At 46.3% G+C, this 19,682-nt stretch overlaps 1 protein-coding gene across 8 annotated transcripts in view; it reads right to left on the bottom strand.

The window, feature by feature from the left end:
- Positions 1–19,682, bottom strand: part of THOC5 (THO complex subunit 5) — a 32,220-nt gene that overhangs the window by 7,901 nt on the left and 4,637 nt on the right. For 5 of the 8 annotated variants that reach the window (XM_067700328.1, XM_067700320.1, XM_067700322.1 and 2 more), the window contains exons 4-18: positions 19,346–19,489; positions 18,119–18,232; positions 17,873–17,970; positions 15,855–16,001; positions 14,120–14,234; positions 10,564–10,696; positions 9,808–9,840; positions 8,446–8,523; positions 7,739–7,779; positions 7,411–7,510; positions 6,624–6,760; positions 5,678–5,790; positions 1,950–2,051; positions 1,281–1,377; positions 651–765 (exon numbers count right to left, since the gene is read on the bottom strand). In XM_067700328.1, coding sequence (XP_067556429.1) covers positions 651–765; positions 1,281–1,377; positions 1,950–2,051; positions 5,678–5,790; positions 6,624–6,760; positions 7,411–7,510; positions 7,739–7,779; positions 8,446–8,523; positions 9,808–9,840; positions 10,564–10,696; positions 14,120–14,234; positions 15,855–16,001; positions 17,873–17,970; positions 18,119–18,232; positions 19,346–19,489 — 1,567 coding nt within the window. The remainder of the gene's footprint in view (positions 1–650; positions 766–1,280; positions 1,378–1,949; positions 2,052–5,677; positions 5,791–6,623; positions 6,761–7,410; positions 7,511–7,738; positions 7,780–8,445; positions 8,524–9,807; positions 9,841–10,563; positions 10,697–14,119; positions 14,235–15,854; positions 16,002–17,872; positions 17,971–18,118; positions 18,233–19,345; positions 19,490–19,682) is intronic. The other 3 variants (XM_067700325.1, XM_067700326.1, XM_067700327.1) reach the window with 3 other exon arrangements.

Below are 19,682 nucleotides of genomic sequence, written 5' to 3'. Positions count from 1 at the left end.
AAGAATCTGCCTGCCAATGCAGAGGACACGGGTTCGATCCCTAGTCTAGGAAGATCCCACATGCTGCAGAGGAACGAAGCCCGTGTGCCACAACTATTGAGCCTGTGCTCTAGAGTCCGCGAGCCACAACTACTGAAGCCTGTGAGCCACAACTACTGAAGCCTGCGTGCCTAGAGCCCGTGCTCTGCAACAAGAGAAGCCACTGCAATGAGAAGTCCGTGCACCCCAACGAAGAGTAGCTTCCGCTTGCCACAACTAGAGAAAGCCTGCACATAGCAACGAAGACCCAACACAGACCAAAATAAATAAATAATTAAAAATATATTTTTTTAAAATAAATAAAACGCACATCAAAGTCTGACGTGCACTGACCTAGCATGATGCTCCTGACCAATCTGCTAACCTGGGCCCCCAAAAGGCTTTGGGCTGAGACAGCCCTGGTGGCCCTGAGGAGAGCTCAGACCTCTGCTTGGCAGCCTACAGCTCTCCCCAGTGGCCCAGCTAACACCTCTGCTCAACAAGAGCCAGAAAGCCAGCCCGTTTTGATTTGTCATCAGGATTCAAGAAATCTGAGTGCAGGGCTCCGTTGTCTTTGTCCCTGTGTTGTCTGAGTGGCTCTCAGGTCACAGCCCTAACTAGCACCAGCTTACCCAGGGAGGCAAACTGCTTGTGGAGGGCCAAGCGGGACTGCACCCTGGTCTTCAGCAGTTTCATGGTGGTCTCCATGTGGCTGGCGCTCAGAGAGTGGTCAGTGATCACAGTGTGCTGTGGAGGACAGCGAGTGGCACACATGTTAGTAGCTCCCCATCCCTTCCTCCAGGCACCCCTCTCTCCTAGGACTTGCCTGCCCGTGGCAACCTGGACTACCCACGTCCTGAGATGCCTTCTGGGGACAGCAGGGTTTCCCTACTGTGACAGGCCAGAGGCTCAGTCCCAACAGGAACGATACAAGGTGCTGAGATCTTAAGAGGTCCCCTAGGGTTCATTTCTGGCACCTTCGTAAATAAGACCAAGGGGTAGCAGCGCCTGGAGCTGCACTGCACGCAGGGCAAGGATCCAAGTTACTTTGACCTAGAGGGCTAACAGGCTCATGGCAAAGGCAAAAGGTACCTAAACACTTGTAGGCCTTGGAAATTTTAGTATCCTGAGTGGAGGGAAGATAGATCATAGCCCAGAGGGATAGCATTCTGCTAGTTCAAAGTCCCAAAGCCCTTCTGGAGTCTGTATGGGACAAGAGGAATAGAGGTCCTCAGCCGAGGGGACCGGATCAGTAGACACACCTGGGGCTGCTCTTTGGGGAAGTGGAGGCCACCCATCTTCTGCACCCACAAATAGGGATGCCCTAAGTCAAGTACGTAGTCCCTCAAAGTCAGGATGCTGCAGATAAGAACACAGAATGAAATGATTCTATAAGTCATTTCTGCAGTGGTCCCCAGATATATCCCTCCTCCCACCTTCTCATCCCCCCAAAACAGAACGGTCCCACAGGCTCAGCTGCACCCACGGCCAGGCTGCCAGCAAAGCCTCTTAACTTCATCAGTTCCCTACTGTGAATTTCATCTCTCCTAGTCACTTTTCTCTTTTTCCCTTGGCAGCCTTCAACTCATTAGCAAATATCAATAAAAAGGCAGTACACTTGATCTCTTCATCAGTCCACCAATTTATAAAATATTTTTTAAACTTTAATCCTCAGAGAATTAAAATGTTAAATACATCTATTACCACGTTCCCAGAGTTTTGATCCTTCCACCCTTCCCCACCCTCCATGGCCTCATAAGCAGGAAAAGGCATGTGTTCCCTTCTCTGGACAGAGCACTCCCTCTTGCCCAGCCGCCTCCCCTGTCCCCTGGGAGGCCTCTGGCCCTAACAGGTCTCCAGCTTTGGGTTTGAGCCACAGGAGAAACTCAGAAGCAGAGAGGCTGGGAGAGGAGGAAATGCTGCTGACTCACCCAACTTTATCAAACTGATACTGATTGGCTGGATTTGGAGTTTTCTTTCCATGATCCCCAGGATACAAACAGCTCAGTACTGAGTCAGGAGACAGCAAGTCACTGGAAGAGGAAAAAGACTGCAGTGAGAACGCCGGCCAACCCATTGCTTCCACGCAGACGTGGGCATTTGGCGGTGGTAACGCCCCCTCTCACTGATGATCAAAGCCAGACCCTTTACATGCCTGAGGTCATCAGATAGTCATAACCCTATGAGGTAGGGAGTATCATCATTTCCATTCTACAGAGGAGAAGATCAAGGCTTTAAAAGATATGGCTTGTCCAAGATCACACTGCTATTAAGTGCTGGAGCCAGGATTTACTCTATTCCATCAAAGACAGTAATACTCTTAACCACCAATTTTTTAAGAAACCTATCCCTTCAAGAGTTACATGGTGACCAGAGCCTTTTCCTCAGGGGAGCAAAGCCCTGTGACACAATAGGAATAATCAGAATTTTCATAGGAGCAAAACAGATCCCTTCTACCCCAGAGAGATCCAGTGTGAAGCTTTGATATTGTGCTTATCTCACTTTTTACCAAATCTCATGCTATCACAGAAATAGGTCCCCTTTAAAATTCCCAGAAAAAGATATATCACATAGACTGGAGACAAGGTGACCTAGTGCTGTAAGCAGAGAGACACGGTGATGCCACAGCCACCTACTCACAATGGTTAAACATGTAATTAAACGTGACAATCAGAGAAGAGATGGGGAGAGAATGGAGTAATTTGATCACAAAGGTCAACGAGGTCCATTCTTTCCCTTCACCAAAGGGAGTTCCCCTTCGCCTTCCAGGGACAGCGTCAGGAGTGACTCAGGCGGAAACTGCTGCTCTGAGCCAGCAGGCCTCCAGGAACTTAGCACCGGGAGGGTGGCAGCTTCTGGCTCTGCCCTGCTCTCTCTCCTGACAGTGTCTCCCTGCACCTCCACAACCCCCAAGGGTCTCTGTCCCCTTCGCTGCTTCACACAGAGAACCGGCTAGAAAATGAATAATTGTCAGTCTTTTAGCCAATGTTTAGTGACTGTTACTAATATACAGAATCAGCCAAAATGAAACAGAACAGCTAAAAATGCACAAGATTAGGATTTTAAATTGATGAAACCTGATGGAAGAATCAAATCTTCTCGAGAAAATTTCCATCTGCAATATGTGGCTCAGGACAACTGAATTTGGTAAAAATAATGGCCATTAAAGAGAAGGCTATATACTCATAAAAATATGACTATTCAAAACACTATTCAATTACTCAAGTCTTTGTTATAAAGTTTTAAAAAAAGAGATTTTTAAAATCTTCGTAAAGTGGAAATGGAAAATAATTTAAAATAATTCAATGCCTTAATGAAAAACTGATTAATGAATTAAAGTGGCCTAATGGAGATCATTCTGGAAAACAATTTCTTGATGAAAATTCAGCAAGGTTCATATAATTCTGAATAAAATGTTTATAATAAAAACATGAATTTCCTAATGAATTAAGAGATCCTGGCATCAGTCGTCAATGTTGCTAACATCTCAAAAATAGAGACAGCCTGTGCCTCCTGATAAAATCATGCAACATCTCTGACACAGTGCTGCACACCCACCTCCCCCGCTAAAAATGGAATCTGATCAGGTCTCTAACTCTACCTACAATTTACAGGAAATACAGGGGGAGGGAGTAACACGTTCAATTGTACCGCAGGGATGCAATCATCAAAATGCAGCCTGGGGGAAACCTACAGAGCAAACAACCTACTTTCCTCAACAAATAAAAGATGGCAGGACATTCAGATGGGAAGACACCTGAAAGAAGCTTCATCCAACTGCAACACATGGATCTTAAAAAGATCCAGATTCAAAACCCAAACTGTAAGAACAAAACTAACAAAGAACACTTATAGGGAAATCTGAACTCTGACTAGATAATTGATATTAAGGAATTAGTGTCATACTGTGATTAAACTGAAATTTTTAAAAAGTATCCCTGTTTTAGTTGATAAATAAATAAAACCACACACCATGGTGTCTCCATGGGGCAAAAGCAGCCTTGAGCAAAGGCCTCTAGGCTGCGAGTCTGAAGTCTAGGCCCAGCACTTCCATAATTGGACATATGCCCCTGAACTCAGTTTCTCCATCTGTAAAATAGGGGGATGAGCTAGACAACACCTGAAGGCCCTTAAAGAGCTAATCCTGGCTTCAGGGTGGTGTTTCCTTTTGGGTTTCCTCCCCTTTGGGGACCAGGGCAATGACAGTAGTGTAGTACCATGGTACACAGGCCCAGCTGGCTTTGAATCATCACTCTCCATGCACTACCTGTGACCCTGGGGCAGCCTCTTAACTCTGCAGAGCCTCAGTTTCTTCACCTTGTAGAGTTACTGTGAGAATTAAATCTGATGATGACAAACAGCTGTCATTTACCAAGCATTTCACCTATGCTAAGCATTTTACCTGACTCACACAGGCACCCTGGGAGGGGATCTAATTAATGACCGGAGTGAGGAAACAGACTCAGAGGTCAGGTAATCTGGCTAAAGGTGCACACACAGCTGTGAGGGGAGACCCGGCACTCGCAGAGCTCGTAGCCAGTGTGCAGTCCTGCCCCTATCACGGTATGTGCAGTGCTCCGCAGGGGAGTGGGCTTCAGTGCACACTGGGGCCAGCCTGCAGCCCCGTGACTTAGCAGACAGGACATCTGAGAAGTGAGCAGGCAGAACGATCACGACAAAGAGCTCCACTGTGGCCAGGGCCATCATGGGGCCCTCGAGCTGCTCACTGGACCAGCACTGCAACTGGGTTCTCTGAAGAAGCCAGCCCTAGGCTCCCTCTGCTGGGGTGAGGTGGGAACAAGGTCAACTCCATCCAGAGTGCTCGGGGTGGTCCAGCAACACTCTCAAGCACAGGGACCAAGGATGCAGCCTGAAGGGGGTGTGGACTCTAAGTGCAGGGTTGAAAACCCAGGGGAAACGCCACCATCAGGCAGGCCTGGGAAGAGTTCCATCCCACCAGACCCACGTCTCCCTCACTGATCTTTCTACACCTGACGTGAGGACTCACTGGAAGCAGGTGGGGCAGGGTCGGGAGGTGTGCCAGGCCAGGTGAGCCTATTTCACCCCCAGGCCCTCTCGGTCCTCCTCCCTTCTTCCCACGCTGGCTGTGGAACAAGCAGCCACGGTCAGGGCCTTTCTGGGGATGCTCCACCTGTGGCTGCCACTACGTGCCTCTGCTCACCCTCCTCAAAACCCCCACAGGGACCCGCCAGTCTTCCTCCCACTACCCAGGTAAGGACAACCTGGGATTGAGCTGAGCTGCAAAGTGAAATCCCAGCACCTTGGGACAGAAAGAGACAAGAAAAAGAGAGGCCTAAATTTGTCAACCTGGTAAGGTCTGCCAAATCTCACTTTCACATTCACACTCTTTCCACTGGTGTAAAAGGTGGTGCCCTGCCCACTCAATTTACAACAGGCTGTAGTCACTTCTAGCATCTGCTGTGTAGTGAGAGGACTTCACCAATTCAAGTCAGTGAGTGCTTTCCAAATACCTGTGATGTACCAGGACTTCGGGGCTGTGTGGACGTGACAACAGAAGCCAGTGTGGCCATGAACTCCACTCAGAGCCAGATGAGGGAGGATCCGAGAGGAGCCCAGCACCAAGGCTGCCACCACACCCCCCTCCCACGCCCCACCCCCCGCAGCACCTGTCCAATACCCTGCACTGATGGGGGTGATCAGTTCTGTGGCAGTTGTCACTTTGGCTTTTACCGTCATGATGTTGAGGTTCATGAGGTAGTAGAAAGTCAGGTGCAGTACACTGTCATCTGGAGGGGAGGAGGAAAAGAAGACATCATTTATGAGTTAAACACTAGAAGAGCGTCAACAGTATTATAGAAAGCAAAGTCAACAAGACTTTTAAGATCTTTCACTATAAAAACAACTTGATGGCAACTTAACATTGAGTAAAAAAAGTCTCTACAAATTCTTTGCTACTACTCTCTCCAAGAGGTGGAGCTTCATTTCCCTCCCTTGAGTGTGGACTGGACTTAGAGACTCTGCTTCTAACTAACACAACATGGAAAGGAAGCGATCAAGGGATCACCAAGTGATATGGGTTAACATCACTATTAACGAGACGAATTGATACCTCCGACCCCTGATAAGACGTGACGGTGAACACTGCCATCTGTGGTATTCCTTCCCCAAAACCCACAACCTCAGTCTAATCAGGAGAAAACAACAGACAAGCCCAAATTGACAGCCTTTCTACATAATACATAAACCTCATCTCCCAAAGTGTCAAGGTCATGAAAGACAAGCAAAGACTGGAGGAGACTAATAGGCATGACGACTAAATGCAATGTGAGATCCTAGATTGGATCCTGGAAGAGAAAAAGGACACTGGTGGAAAAACCAGGGGAATGTGAATAAGTTTGGTAGTTAATAGTACTGTACCAATGAAATTGACACTGATTTTGATTACTGTGGTTAAGAAAGATGTTGATATTGGGGTGAAGAGCAGGTGTGAAATCTTTGTATCATCACTGAAACTCTTCTGAGTCTAAAATTATCTCAAAAATTTTTTTATAAAAAGGCAAAGAGAAGACAAGTGTGTAGAGTGTTTCCATTTATGTAAAAAATAAAAGGCGGGGCTTCCCTGGTGGCGCAGTGGTTGAGAGTCCGCCTGCCGATGCAGGGGACACCAGTTCGTGCCCCGGTCCGGGAAGATCCCACATGCCGTGGAGCGGCTGGGCCCGTGAGCCATGGCCGCTGAGCCTGCGCGTCCGGAGCCTGTGCTCTGCAACGGGAGATGCCACAACAGTGAGAGGCCCGCGTACCACCAAAAAAAATAAATAAATAAAAGGCGAAGGGGTTAAGTATAAACTTGTGTAAAAGCTTCTAAATGCATAGTTTATTTCTTGAAAATACATAGGAAACTGTCACAATGGTTGCCCTTGAAGGTAATGACCAGGACCAGGGTCTGGAAGTCTGGGGTGAGAAGGAAACTTACATCTGACTGCTAACTCTTATCCTGCTGGGATGCTTTACCATGTGCTCCTTTACCCATATGAAGCCAGTTTCAAAACCCACTGTCTCTGCAAAATACGAAGTTCTACTTATATTTATTAAATTAAGCAGGTTGGTCATATTACTCAAAGCCTGCATACTCTTGGCAACTTGTTCTGTGTATCTAACCTGTCAAGTTCAGAAAGAGGTGTAGTTCCATCAAGCATCCCTAATGTGTCTGATGTTTTTGCTATGTTTTCAAAGTTATGGCTTAGGAGGGGGGAAAAAATCAAACTCCATGAAGAACAACAAAGGAAAACAGAAATATGAAACCAGAATCTTTTCCTGGGTAAGGAGGCATCAGCTTGCTGGACCCCGCAGAGCGGCAGCTGGCTGCACTCCTAGGCGCTACAAGATCCCCCAGACCAAGGGGAGCCAGACCTTTGCACCTCAGGTCCAGCATGACGGACAGCGGGTGCCTCTTCAGCATCTCCTTGCGCTTGTCGTCCAGCTGAACTCCCAGTGTGGGTCGCCGGCGTTTCTGGACAAAGGAAAGGGTCGAGCCGGTAAGCACTGCTCACGGGAATCTCCCCCGTCCCCTTCTCCCTGCTGGCCAGGGCCTCACCACTGGGACCCGTGCTTCAGCTCTCCAGCTGCCAGGATCCCAGCTCCCTTTCTTTCAAACCTCTTTCTTCTGCTTCTAGGGAGGATGGCACCCGCCAACTAGTGGGCCCCTAGGGCAGCCGCTCGGCACTCCCCACACTCTCACCGTGGTCTGCTCCTCCTCAGCATCCGAGTCACTCTCGTCATCTGCAGCGACAGAGAGAAGGCAGCTCGAGGTGAGGGCTCCCAATTCTCCTGAGAGCACCTCAACCCAGGGCGCATAATAGGGCCCAGGCTTTTGTAAATGGGTTCCTTTAGAATAAATATTTGCTGCTTCTTATTCAGTATAGAAAACAGAGTGATGCAAGGAAAAGAAAAATGACTTATAATCCCATCACCCTGTTTTTTTTTCAGTGATTTTTAATGTCATCCTATGGACCACAAGCTCCTCCATTGGTGGTGGTGGTGGCAGTAATAACAGTAGTATAAACAACAATAACAGAAGCTCATATAATTTGAGGGGTTACTGTGTGCTGAGGATGATGCTAAGGGTTCTGCATGCATGACCTCATTTAATCCACATAATAATTCTACATGAGGTATTACTATCTTGTTTTGACAGGAGAGTAAACTGAGGCTCCGAAACGTTAAAGAACTTCCCTAGGATCAGTGAGCTGGTGAGAGGCAGGCTGAAATCCAAAGGCAGTGCTTTTCCCTGTCTACCCCGAGCACTAAGACATTAAAGCTAAGCTCCCTGCCACACAGAACCAGTACGGCTAATTACCAAAGGACCAGCACTGGCCCTGGGTGGTGACCTGGCATTCCTGGAACCAGCTACAGTAGACGTGGGGGAGGATCCTGACCACCACTTACCTTGGGAGTCCTCGGGAGGCTTGAACAGAGCCTTGGCCTCATCCACGCTGCCTTCAATCGCCACAGACAACGTCTTATCTAGGAGCAAGAAACAGCTTTCTGTGAAAGTTGCTGAGAGATGGAGCTAAGCTACACGACCAGGCCCGCCCTGGGGCTGCACTTCCTCTGCTTCTGTCACAGCTTCTTACTGACCGGGGCTGGAGGGCAAAAGTCCTTTCTCCAGATGAAGAGGAGCAAGGTGGGAAACCTAAGTTTCCCATCATTTTTTCCCATCATTTACTGAAAACAAGGAACCCAAAATGCAGATTCCTGGCCAAGCATCACCTGAGACTAGGGGTGAATGCTTCTCTTTTCAGGCTTACAACAAGGCACAGAAATCCAAATCGATGGCCTAAAGCCACACGGCACAATTCTACCAACTGTCTTAATGGTTCTCATCCAGAACCTGTAACTGTCCACATTCTGGAAACGACAGCTCTCCCCTCAGTTCTTATTCTCTGTTCTGCACTACACATAGCACCTGGCACCTGCCTGATACCACAACATTTAACTGGGAGGCAGCAGGACAGTGGGTAGGAACCTGGAACCTGCAGTCCAGTCCCGGCCTGAGTCTCTGCTCAACCAACTCCCAAACTTACAACCTGGAAAGTTATGTCACTGCTCTGAGCCTCAGTTTCTGCACCTATGAAACAGGGACTTGACAAATGGTGGCTGCCCAGTTGGGTTAGGAGGACTGAATTTTAATTATAAAATTACTTTTAAAAATTAATTTTCAATCCTCACAGCAATCCTATAGGAGCAATACTATTACTCTAGCCATTTACAGATGAGAAAATTAAGGCTCAAGGAAGTTAGATACAACAGCCAAGAGGTAAATAAGTTAGGATTCAAGACCAAGTCTATTCAACTTGAGCTTGGTATCTCAAACACAAAGCTAAGTGGCCTGCTCCCTGCACCAGGCCTGACACCTCAATGAGCAATGCCTGGGCCTGCCTCTGTGCAACTCCGTGGGTCTAGCGCTGAGAGATCAGATAGGCCATCACCCTTCCTTCTCCATTCAAAAGGGTATACAGAGACGCGGATAGTCACAGGAGCCTGAAAGGGTTTGTTCAAGTGCACAAAGAGGGATGACAAACTTCCCCCAAGTGGCGGGCCCTTGGGATATTCCTCAGTGGCTGACCACTGCTTATCTCTGACAACCCTCATGAACCATCACACCTCATCCCAAACAAGCTGGCTGCCCCCATTAACACTGGCAAATGCTAGACTGTTCTTTTGACTAGTTTATTCCTGGAATTTTACAGTAAAATGGGAATGGAAACAGGCTGGGTTTTAAACACAAAAGAAAAGAAAATTACTCACCCTGTCTAGGGGGCTGGGAGGATTTCATATGAGCTGATGATGAAAACAGGAGGGAGAAGAAAGGGGAGGGAGAGGATCAAAAGGACCAGGAAGACACAAGAAGAGAGACAGTAATGTGTTGATGCCCATGGCTGGGAGGAGAGGCATGCACTGGCGCAATGTGTGTCTGTCTGATGCAGTGGGGTGGGCGTAGGGAAGAAAACTTTAGGTGCTGGGTGAAAGCTTGCAGTAGGGCAAAAGGCAGGATCTCTAAAAGCTTCTCAAAATCCTAGTGGAGTCATGGGCTGCCTTCAAGCTTAATGAGGACACCTCCTCTCCTTCCGTAATTCACTGTTATGACATGCAGCCTGTTCCAGGGCTTGGTGAAAGCCTGAGACAGCTGGCTGGGACCTGTGTTCACCAAACCCTCTCTGTGAAGAGAGCAGGAGGCACTGATCCACCTGCCAAGTGTGCCTTGATGGGGTGAGTGCTTGGGAGGCCAGACAGGCTGCCTGGGCACTGAACACAACAGCCGACCACTCAGGCTCATCAAAGATTCAAAGCCATCCATTCTGAAATGCCCATCAGGTTAGTCCAGCCTCAGGCCAGCTGGTCAAAACAGCCATGCCGGGCAGTGCAGAGGGGAGGCAGCATCTATCACCTGACGGCTTCTGAGTAGGGCCAGGGAGCTTTCCTCAGCAGGAGGTGCTTCCAAATGACTCAATTGGCCACAGCTGCTGCTCCCACAGCCCCTCCCTGCCCAGCCCCCATACTCACCACAGGCTTGCCCATACGCAGTGGCCTGGACAAAGAGGACATAGAGGGGAGGTGGTAGGTGTCGGGCTGTCTCATACTGCTTGTGAGCTTGGTCGAAGGGCATAAACAGATACTCCTGCACCGGTAGGGAAGCCTGCGAGCAAGGAAGGAGGGATTTTGTTTTTCTTTTACAGGCACACACAGGAACATGTGGCTTCTTAGTTACTTAGTATACAGTTTTTTATTTATGAAAGTGATAGCAGCAATAAACAGTAAGAAAATGAACTTTAAAAAAAGATACCATTTCGTCTAGCATCAAGAAAACAACAAATATCTAAATGTCAAAAGTGTGTCAACCTCTACACAAACACCTGAGAAATGAAAGATCTAAATGAATGCAGATATATGCCATGTTAATGGCCTCCAAGGCTTAATACCACCCAGATGTCAATTCTCCCCAAAGTATCTATGGATTCAATGCAATCCAATCTAAATCCCAGCAGATGAAAATAGACTAGCTGATTCTAAAACTTATATGTAAATAAAAGAGGCCAAGAATAACAGAGATAATCCTGAAAAATTAAATTGGAGGACTTACATTATTGAGCATCAAGACTTCTGATACAGCTAGAGTAATCAGTGTGATATTGGTGCAGAGACAACTAGATCACGCACACACAAACCCAAACATATACAGATATCTGATTTATGACAAAAAAGGCACTGCAGAACAGTGGGGGAAAGAATGGTCTTTTCAATAAATGAATCAGCTGAATACCTATGTGGGGAAAGAATCTGACCTTCACCTCACACTATATACAAAATTCACTTCCAGGAAGACTATAGATTTCAATGTGGAAGGTTAAACAATAGGGCTCTATAAGAAAATACGAGAATATTTCCATGACCTTGGGACAGAGAAAGGAAAAGACTGATAACTGGATCATGTTAAAATTAAGAACATCTGCTCATTAAAGGATACTATTATGAAAGTGAAAAAGAAAGATATCTGCAGAAGACTCATCTCCAGAAAATATAAAGAATTCCGGGCAACCCAACAGAAAAATGAGCAAAAGACTTTAACAGGCCCTTCACAAATGAGGTACTCCAAAAGCCAGTTAGTATATAAAATGTGCTGTGCTCAACGTCACTGGTCCCCAGGGAAATGGAAATTTAAACCATAAAAGATACCCTCCAGAATGGCTATAATCAAGAAAAATGACAACATCAAGAGTTGACAAGGATGTGGAAAATTAGAACTTTCACATGGTGATGGTGGGAATTTCAAAAATCAGTACAATCACTTTAGAAAATTGTTTCACTGAATACCAAAACTAAATATACGCATAGCATACTATGATCCAACAATTTCATTCCTGGGTATATATTCAAAAGAAATGTGTACACATGTACACCAAAGGACACGTGTAAGAAGGCTCCTAGTGGCATTATTCGCAACAGCCCCAAACTGGAAACACCCCAAATCAAACACTAAACATCAATGAGAATAAATGAACTCCTGGTACTCACAACAACCTAGATAAATCTCACAAACTGTTGAATCAAAGAAGCCAGACACAGGGCTTCCCTGGTGGTGCAGTGGTTGAGAGTCAGCCTGCCGATGCAGGGGACACCGGTTTGTGCCCTGGTCTGGGAAGATCCCACATGCCGCGGAGCGGCTGGGCCCGTGAGCCATGGCCGCTGAGCCTGCGCGTCCGGAGCCTGTGCTCCGCAATGGGAGTGGCCACAACAGTGAGACCGCGTACCGCCAAAAAAAAGAAAAAAAAAAAAAAGAAGCCAGACACAAAAGAATATGTATTATATCATTCCATCTATTTAAGTTAAAAAACAGGCCAGGACTTCCCTGGTGGCACAGTGGTTAAGAATCCGCCTGCCAATGCAGGGGACATGGGTTCGAGCGCTGGTCTGGGAAGATCCCACATGCCGCGGAGAAACTAAGCCCATAGGCCACAACTACTGAGCCTGCACTCTAGAGCCCGTGAGCCACAACTACTGAGCCCGCATGCCACAACTACTGAAGCCCGTGTGCCTAGAGCCCGTGCTCCGCAACGAGCCACCACAATGAGAAGCCCGCACACCACAACAGAGTAGCCCCTGCTTGCTGCAACTAGAGAAAGCCCGCGCGCAGCAACGAAGACCCGTAGCAGTCAAAAAAACAAAACAAACAAACCAACAAAAACAGGCCAAGCTAACCTGTGATGTTAGAAGTCAAGATTAAAGGTTATGGGGTGGGGGGACAGTGACTGGGAGGGGAATAAAGTATCTTCTGGAAAATTGCTAATGTTCTTGATTTGGGTGATTACACAGATGTGTTCACAAATGTGTACACAGGGAATATCCACTGAACTGTGAGTATGCTTACGAGTTGTATGCTTTTCTTTATATAAAATTATTTTTTTTAAGTAGTATATGTACATTTTTTTTTAAAGTTGTATTCTAGTTTATAAGGCAAAAATTCCCAGTTCCCAACCACCAAAGGTAACTGTTAATGGTTTGGTGTGAAAACATACTTTTCTAAGCACATACATGACTTACACATATATACAGCCATTCGAATACTTTGTAAATGAAGGTATACAAATGGGATTATACATGTTCTACAACGTGCAGTTTTTGATTTCATAATTTAATAGATCTTTCTGTCCAGTTATTCTGTCAGTAACAGGATGCTCCATACTTCCATTATAGGTGTAAGACTGAACCACACAAGAATTTATTTAACCTGTACCCTATTTAGGAGCATTCAGTGTTTCCAGTTAACAGGAAAAATTGAAGTACAACCAAAATTTTTAGTTTCTGATTTTTGTCCCATATGAAGTGTTACTGAGCATATTTGTTAACTCTAATTCTATGCCTAGAGTTGAAGAGAAGAAATGTAGATCTTGCCAAATCCTACAAAAGTGAATTTTCAATTTCACTAGGGTCCTTTTACAAAGTTCCTCCATATTAGCCATTTACCCTGCTTTATAAAACTATATTTAGATCAAACTTGGCTTCACAAAGCAAACAAAAATCAGGTCACCCATATAGAAAGAAATTACATTTTACAGGTAAAGTGGGGACTTTTCCTCCTAAGGTACCTAACGGTTTTCAAATATGAGTAAAGTTCTTTTCAGAGCAAGTAGATTTGCTGAGCAGCTGGCCCCTGTGGTGCAGTCAGGGGGATCTAATAGACATCTGTGGAAGCATGCTTAGATACCTGGGGACTGTGGGCTGGCGGAGATCACGCAAGGTGTAAACTAAACTTACAGTTTGTGAAAGCGTTTTACCCGGAATAGGCGCTGGTGAAAAGAATACGCCGAGGTACGTGTGTGTATACGTTCCAGAGCGAATCCTGCTAGCAATTCCTCCACACAGGACACAACCTTATCACACCTGCTGTGGGCATGCAGACGGGACCATCCTTGCACTGTGCTCTAACACTGATTAGGGTAACAGACCCGACAAAACCCACAGGGTGATGTGGCTGCTGGTGGCCTCAGGTCAGCAATGTGCCACTGAGTGGTGAAGGCAAAGCAAAAGCCGAGGAGGTGGCAGGGTGTGGGGAGACCCTCACCTGCATGATGCTGTTGAGACGAGGCTGGAGGCTACTCAGGTACTCCTTCTTTACTTCAATCTCCTTAAGGATCTTCTCCTTGTTGGACAGGCACTCTCGGTACTTCTCCGCCAGCCTGTTGGGGGAAGACAGAGCACTGTCGCCTGATGCTCTCCAGGGACACCCCAACACACCTGTTCACTATCAGACTCTACCTAATGACAGCAGTCACGATTATCTGCTAATGTTTACCTAGCACTTACTATGTGCCAGGCACTTTGGAAAATGGTGTACAAGCATTATGGCATTTAATCCTTATAAAAACCCTGGAAGATAGGGACTTTTTTTTATCCCCGAAGGAGGAAACAAAGGCTCAGGGAGGTAGATAACTTGCCCAAGGTCATCCAGTAAGAGCAAGCACAGAGCTGGGCTCTGAACCCATGCCTGTCTGCTCCAAAGGCTGTGCCCATGACCACTGGTATCACCTACTGCTCCGTTTCTTGCCTCAGAGGCTAGACCCAGAACTTTCACAAATATATGGACTCAGCAGCTATAGGACACAAATGAGGCCCATGGACCTGAGTGGGGCAGAGTGGGGATAGATTCCAGACCAGAGCCACAGGAATGGAACACTTATGGCTTAGCCAAGGGCAAGTGATGTACTGGACAGGGGTGTGACAGGCCAGCCCCATCTGCTAAAAAACTGACACCAAGTCCCTAAGATCCAGACTCAGTACTTATTAAATTCATTATGTAGACCAAAGGCACAAAATATACTCAACAACAGAAAAAGGTAAGGAATTTAAAAACAGCAGCTTCTCTGACAGAAAACAGAACAAATGTGCCAACCAAAAGCCCTGGAACTCGTGTACAAACATGAAAGGGAAAAAGGTCACCATGATGGAAGGGATGCAACCATATAAAGTTCAGGATGGGGCTTCCCTGGTGGCGCAGTCGTTGGGAGTCCGCCTGCTGATGTTGGGGACATGGGTTCGTGCCCCGGTCTGGGAGGATCCCACGTGCCGTGGAGCGGCTGGGCCCGTGAGCCGTGGCCGCTGGGCCTGCCCGTCCGGAGCCTGTGCTCCGCAGCGGGAGAGGCCACAGCAGTGAGAGGCCCGCATACCGCAAAAAAAAAAAAAAAAAGTTCAGGATGAAAAAAATATACATACCATATTCTAAGGAAGATCTAGATTAAATTATACAGTATAGACATTCTACTTACGGTTAATAAATAAAAGCTCTTTATTAGTACAAAAAGTTTTATATGTAAAGGGGTGCCTCAAAGCATTATTTATAATACCAAAACAATGCAAACAACTTAAAGTCCAATTCAATATGGGAACAATTATGTGATTTACAATTTACCCTGGAATGTTGTACAACCTTCTAAAATAATGTTTGCACAGCTTTGCAATACCACACAAATATGCTTACAGGTGGGGGAAAAGGCAAAAAAAAAATCAGATTAATAATACAAAAGGTATTTAGGTCTTAGGCACTAAAATTTTAAAGAAAAGGTTACTCTTTCGCATAACGGCGTTAAGCAATTCCGACCCCACTTATGATGCAGTTCAGTTGGTCAAGTGTGAACTGCTAAGTGTGAATTAATCACAAAACGGGATTTGGTCTTAGAGACTATTCTGCTGGTTCCACAGTGCTTTGCTATCTGATCCTGGGTCAGGACAAAGCACTGTCCCTCATGGATAAAGGTCCGTGTCTGCACAGGTGAACAAGGGCAGGAAGGAGGAAACGCTACCTTTTCCGCTGCTCCAGCTCCCAGTCCAGACGTGCAAGGGTTTGCTGGTGAGGGTCTCCCATGGTGACTTCCACCTTGCTGATATCTGGAGGAGCCTCCTTATAAAACTCCTCTAAGCTGACCAGATCGATTTCTTCGTGCTTTGACCTGCAGTCAAAAACTCAATGTCAGGGCTTCCCTGGTGGCGCAGTGGTTGAGAGTCCGCCTGCCGATGCAGGGGACATGGTTTGTGCCCTGGTCCGGGAAGATCCCGCATGCCGCGGAGTGGCTACGCCCGTGAGCCATGGCCGCTGAGCCTGTACGTCCGGAGCCTGTGCTCCACGACGGGAGAGGCCACAACAGTAAGAGGCCCGTGTAGCGCAGAAAAAAAACCCCAAAAAACTCAATGTCAAGCTGCGGCCCTCAGAAACCCAAACTGTGGCTTAAACAGGCCCAGAGTTCCACCCCGTGTACGTCAACTCAGCCCTGGTCTACAGCTACCCAGGAACCTAGAATCCAGTCTTCTCAGCAAATGCTCATTAGCAGGTGTTTCAATGTGAAGAGAGGTAGTTGGTGACATGCCACAGGATCCTTATCCATGTTGCCCAACCTTTATATCCATGATTTAGCTGAAAACCTAAAAATACACTTATGAAATTTATAGACCTCTCCAAGCTGTGCAAGAGAGCTAAGAGCTTAAAGAATCAAATAAAAACACCATGGTCTAGGTCTAGACTGTCAGGTTGAAACCAAGAAATGCCATTTAACAGGAATAAACATAAGAGTCTACACTTAAGTTCAAATTATTAACTGCCTAAATATAGCATGGGGAAGATCCAACATAATATGACCAGATGTGACAAGATCTAGAGGCTCTAACTGTTGATGTACAGTGACACACAATAACTGAGATGGGGATTTTTATCTCCATTTTTCAAATGATAGAGGCTTCCATCAGTAAGCAGCTTGCCCAAGGTCACACAGCTAGGGAGAGGGAGAGCTGGGATTTGAACCCAGACTGTCTGATTCCAGGGCCCCTGATCCTTCCACATGGCCACCTGCCTCGCTACAGGGTTTGCTGGCTTTCATCTGAACAACGGTTACAGGTGGAGCATCCTATCTTTCTTCTTTTTAAATAGTACTATTTTTGAAACTTCTTGTAAGTCTTAAACTGAGAGTTTATTTCCTCCATGAACCCTTCTCCCAGGTTCCCCCAATGATAATATCTTATCTAAGCATAATACATTGTCAAAACTAGGAAACTGACAATTGTACAATACTATTAACTCAGGTACCTGATGTGGATTTCACTTCTATTAGTATTTAAATATTATTATGTGGATGGACTCGTGAAGCAGATAAAGAAACCTCTCAAAAATCAGCATACACCAGACCCAATGCCTAACGTGGTCCCCCTCATCCCAAGTTTATTACAAATAAAACCTGACTCCTTACAGTTTACACAAATAGATCTGACAAGGCAAGAACACGTTCCCTTCTCTTATTTTGTCTATTCCGTCCTCTTTCACATCTCTCAGCTTGGATTTGCCAAGGGGCATCACAGTTTAAGGACACTGACAAACTGTAGTTTTTTCACCTAAAGGCAGCTAGGCAGCAAGAAGTTCAGGTTCCAAATAATGAAATCCAGTTGCAAAAATGAATTGCTGGAACTTTAGAGAGGAAAGCTGGGCCAAAAGGTTAAAAAGATGTAATTGGAAGTGAGCTGCTCCCATACAACGTGCTCAGGAATCAAACAGGTAACGCAAAGGCTCTGCCTGCTGGGGAGAGACAACTGTTTTTCACCAGGTTCAGAGCACAAAACTCAAAAGGGTCAGACAGGCTTCTGAGGTTCTTTGTGCAGCCTGGAACTACTGCTTCCAATTCTCCCACTCAAAGTGATCTATTCAGCCTTCCCCCAGATCCTGTAGTCTCCAAGGGCATCTGACTTCTTTTTTAAAAAAATGGCTCATACTGAGCTATGTAGGAAAAAGCAGTTACCAACAGACCATCTTGCCAAAGCCCTGTGCTCCAACACTCACTTAAACTCCAGACATTTGGTGATCTCCTTCTGCAGGTGCATCACCTCATACAACAGGTTCTGGAGCTGCAGGTGATAGGCGTCCACTTTCTGCTTGGCCTGAAAGGAGGACAAGGTCAGAGGTGAGTGGGGCAAGTCGGGGTGGGGTGGGGCAAAGCAGAGCAGCAGCAAACTCAGAAAAGGGGTAAAGGAGATTAAAGATGGGATGAGAAGGAGGAAGAGGAGGGTTAAATCTCTCAGCTCCTACCTCATGAGTCTGATCTCTTCCTTTCTTCAACCTGATGTGGGCTAATCGGTTAAGCTTTTTTAGAGTCATGAAATGCACACAGCTCTGGATCTTCCGATCTTCGATCTCAATTGCCTACAGGCCAAAAAAACTGGTAAAGACCTTGACAACTGGAGCTGGCTCAGCTTCCTTCAGCCCCTCATTGCTCATCCTCATCCAGAGTCAAAAACAGACACTAGGGCTTCCCTGGTGGCGCAGTGGTTGAGAGTCCGCCTGTCGATGCAGGGGACATGGGTTCGTGCCCTGGTCTGGGAGGATTCCACATGCCACGGAGCGGCTGGGCCCGTGAGCCATGGCCACTGAGCCTGCACGTCCGGAGCAACGGGAGGGGCCACAACAGTGAGAGGCCCGCATACCGGGGGGAAAAAAAAAAACAGACACTGGAAGGAGCTCAGAACCATAAGAAGTGTCGGGGGAAATGGAAGAATGACTGTATAAGGGAATGCTTAAGGTTCCCAGGCATAAAAAACTAATTTCTACTTGGACCAAAGTAACAGGAATCAAAGATGGAGCAAAGGCAGCCAATGCAAACAACAGCTGTCTCTACACAATGTACACAGAGATCCTAACAACGACAACATCATGCCATACAACTTGACCTCTGTAAACAACATTACAGAATAATTTAAATGAAAATAGCAGAATTACAACTGTAAAACTTGACTACAGTAAAATAGATAGAATGTAATAATCTTAACAATATTGGCCAGTATAAGAACAAATAAGTGAGATTCCTGGAAAAATATGGATTGTTTTATTTTGAACTTACCCATTTAGTTTTCAGTCACACTGTTTTGCTTCTCTGCTCTGAAACCTTTTTTTTCATTTAATATTAATACTTTAATTTTTGGTCTCTGATTTATTTGTACATATCTAGCCTTATAATAGCAATGGTGATTGACATGTACCATAATTTCTCCACGCCCAGCACTTAATAAATATCATTTGGATGAATTATCAAATTACAGTTATGGAAAACATTAATTATCCTGTACTTTCATGACTGTAATTGATGACTGGGTGGTGATGTTACAATAAATTAATAGGCAGGTCTCTGGAGCCCTCAGGCTCTAACCCCATGATGATGGCAGGACATAAGACCAATATAAAGAAGGGCTCTGATAGGTGCGAAACAGGTCCATCCATGCAGACCCACCAGGTCCGTGTCCTCCCAGCCCCACTCCTTACCACATCCTTGCCTCCCCTGCTCTTCAGGTCCTGGATCTCCGCCATGAGCCTCTGCAACTCCTGGCACGTGTACTTGTACAGCTCATAGTCTCTGCCAGGGTCCCGCAGGTCCACCTCAGCCTCCTCGCTGTAGTATTTACCTTCCTGTGGAGGCAAGGATATAGGCCTTGGGTGGAGAGTAAAAGTCTCTCTGTTGGAACAGGGACACTTGGCTGAGATGAGTAACAGTGAAGCCCCAAATCAGGTCTCTAAAGGATCTGATCTGCAAATCAAATGTTTTTCTTTTTTTCAACATGGAAAAGAATTCCTCTTTTCCTCTTTCTGATTATAAAATGCA

The sequence above is a fragment of the Pseudorca crassidens genome, chromosome 12, assembly GCF_039906515.1.
Source record: "Pseudorca crassidens isolate mPseCra1 chromosome 12, mPseCra1.hap1, whole genome shotgun sequence".
NCBI lineage: Eukaryota > Metazoa > Chordata > Mammalia > Artiodactyla > Delphinidae > Pseudorca > Pseudorca crassidens.
This window is presented reverse-complemented; position numbering and strand designations above follow the sequence as displayed.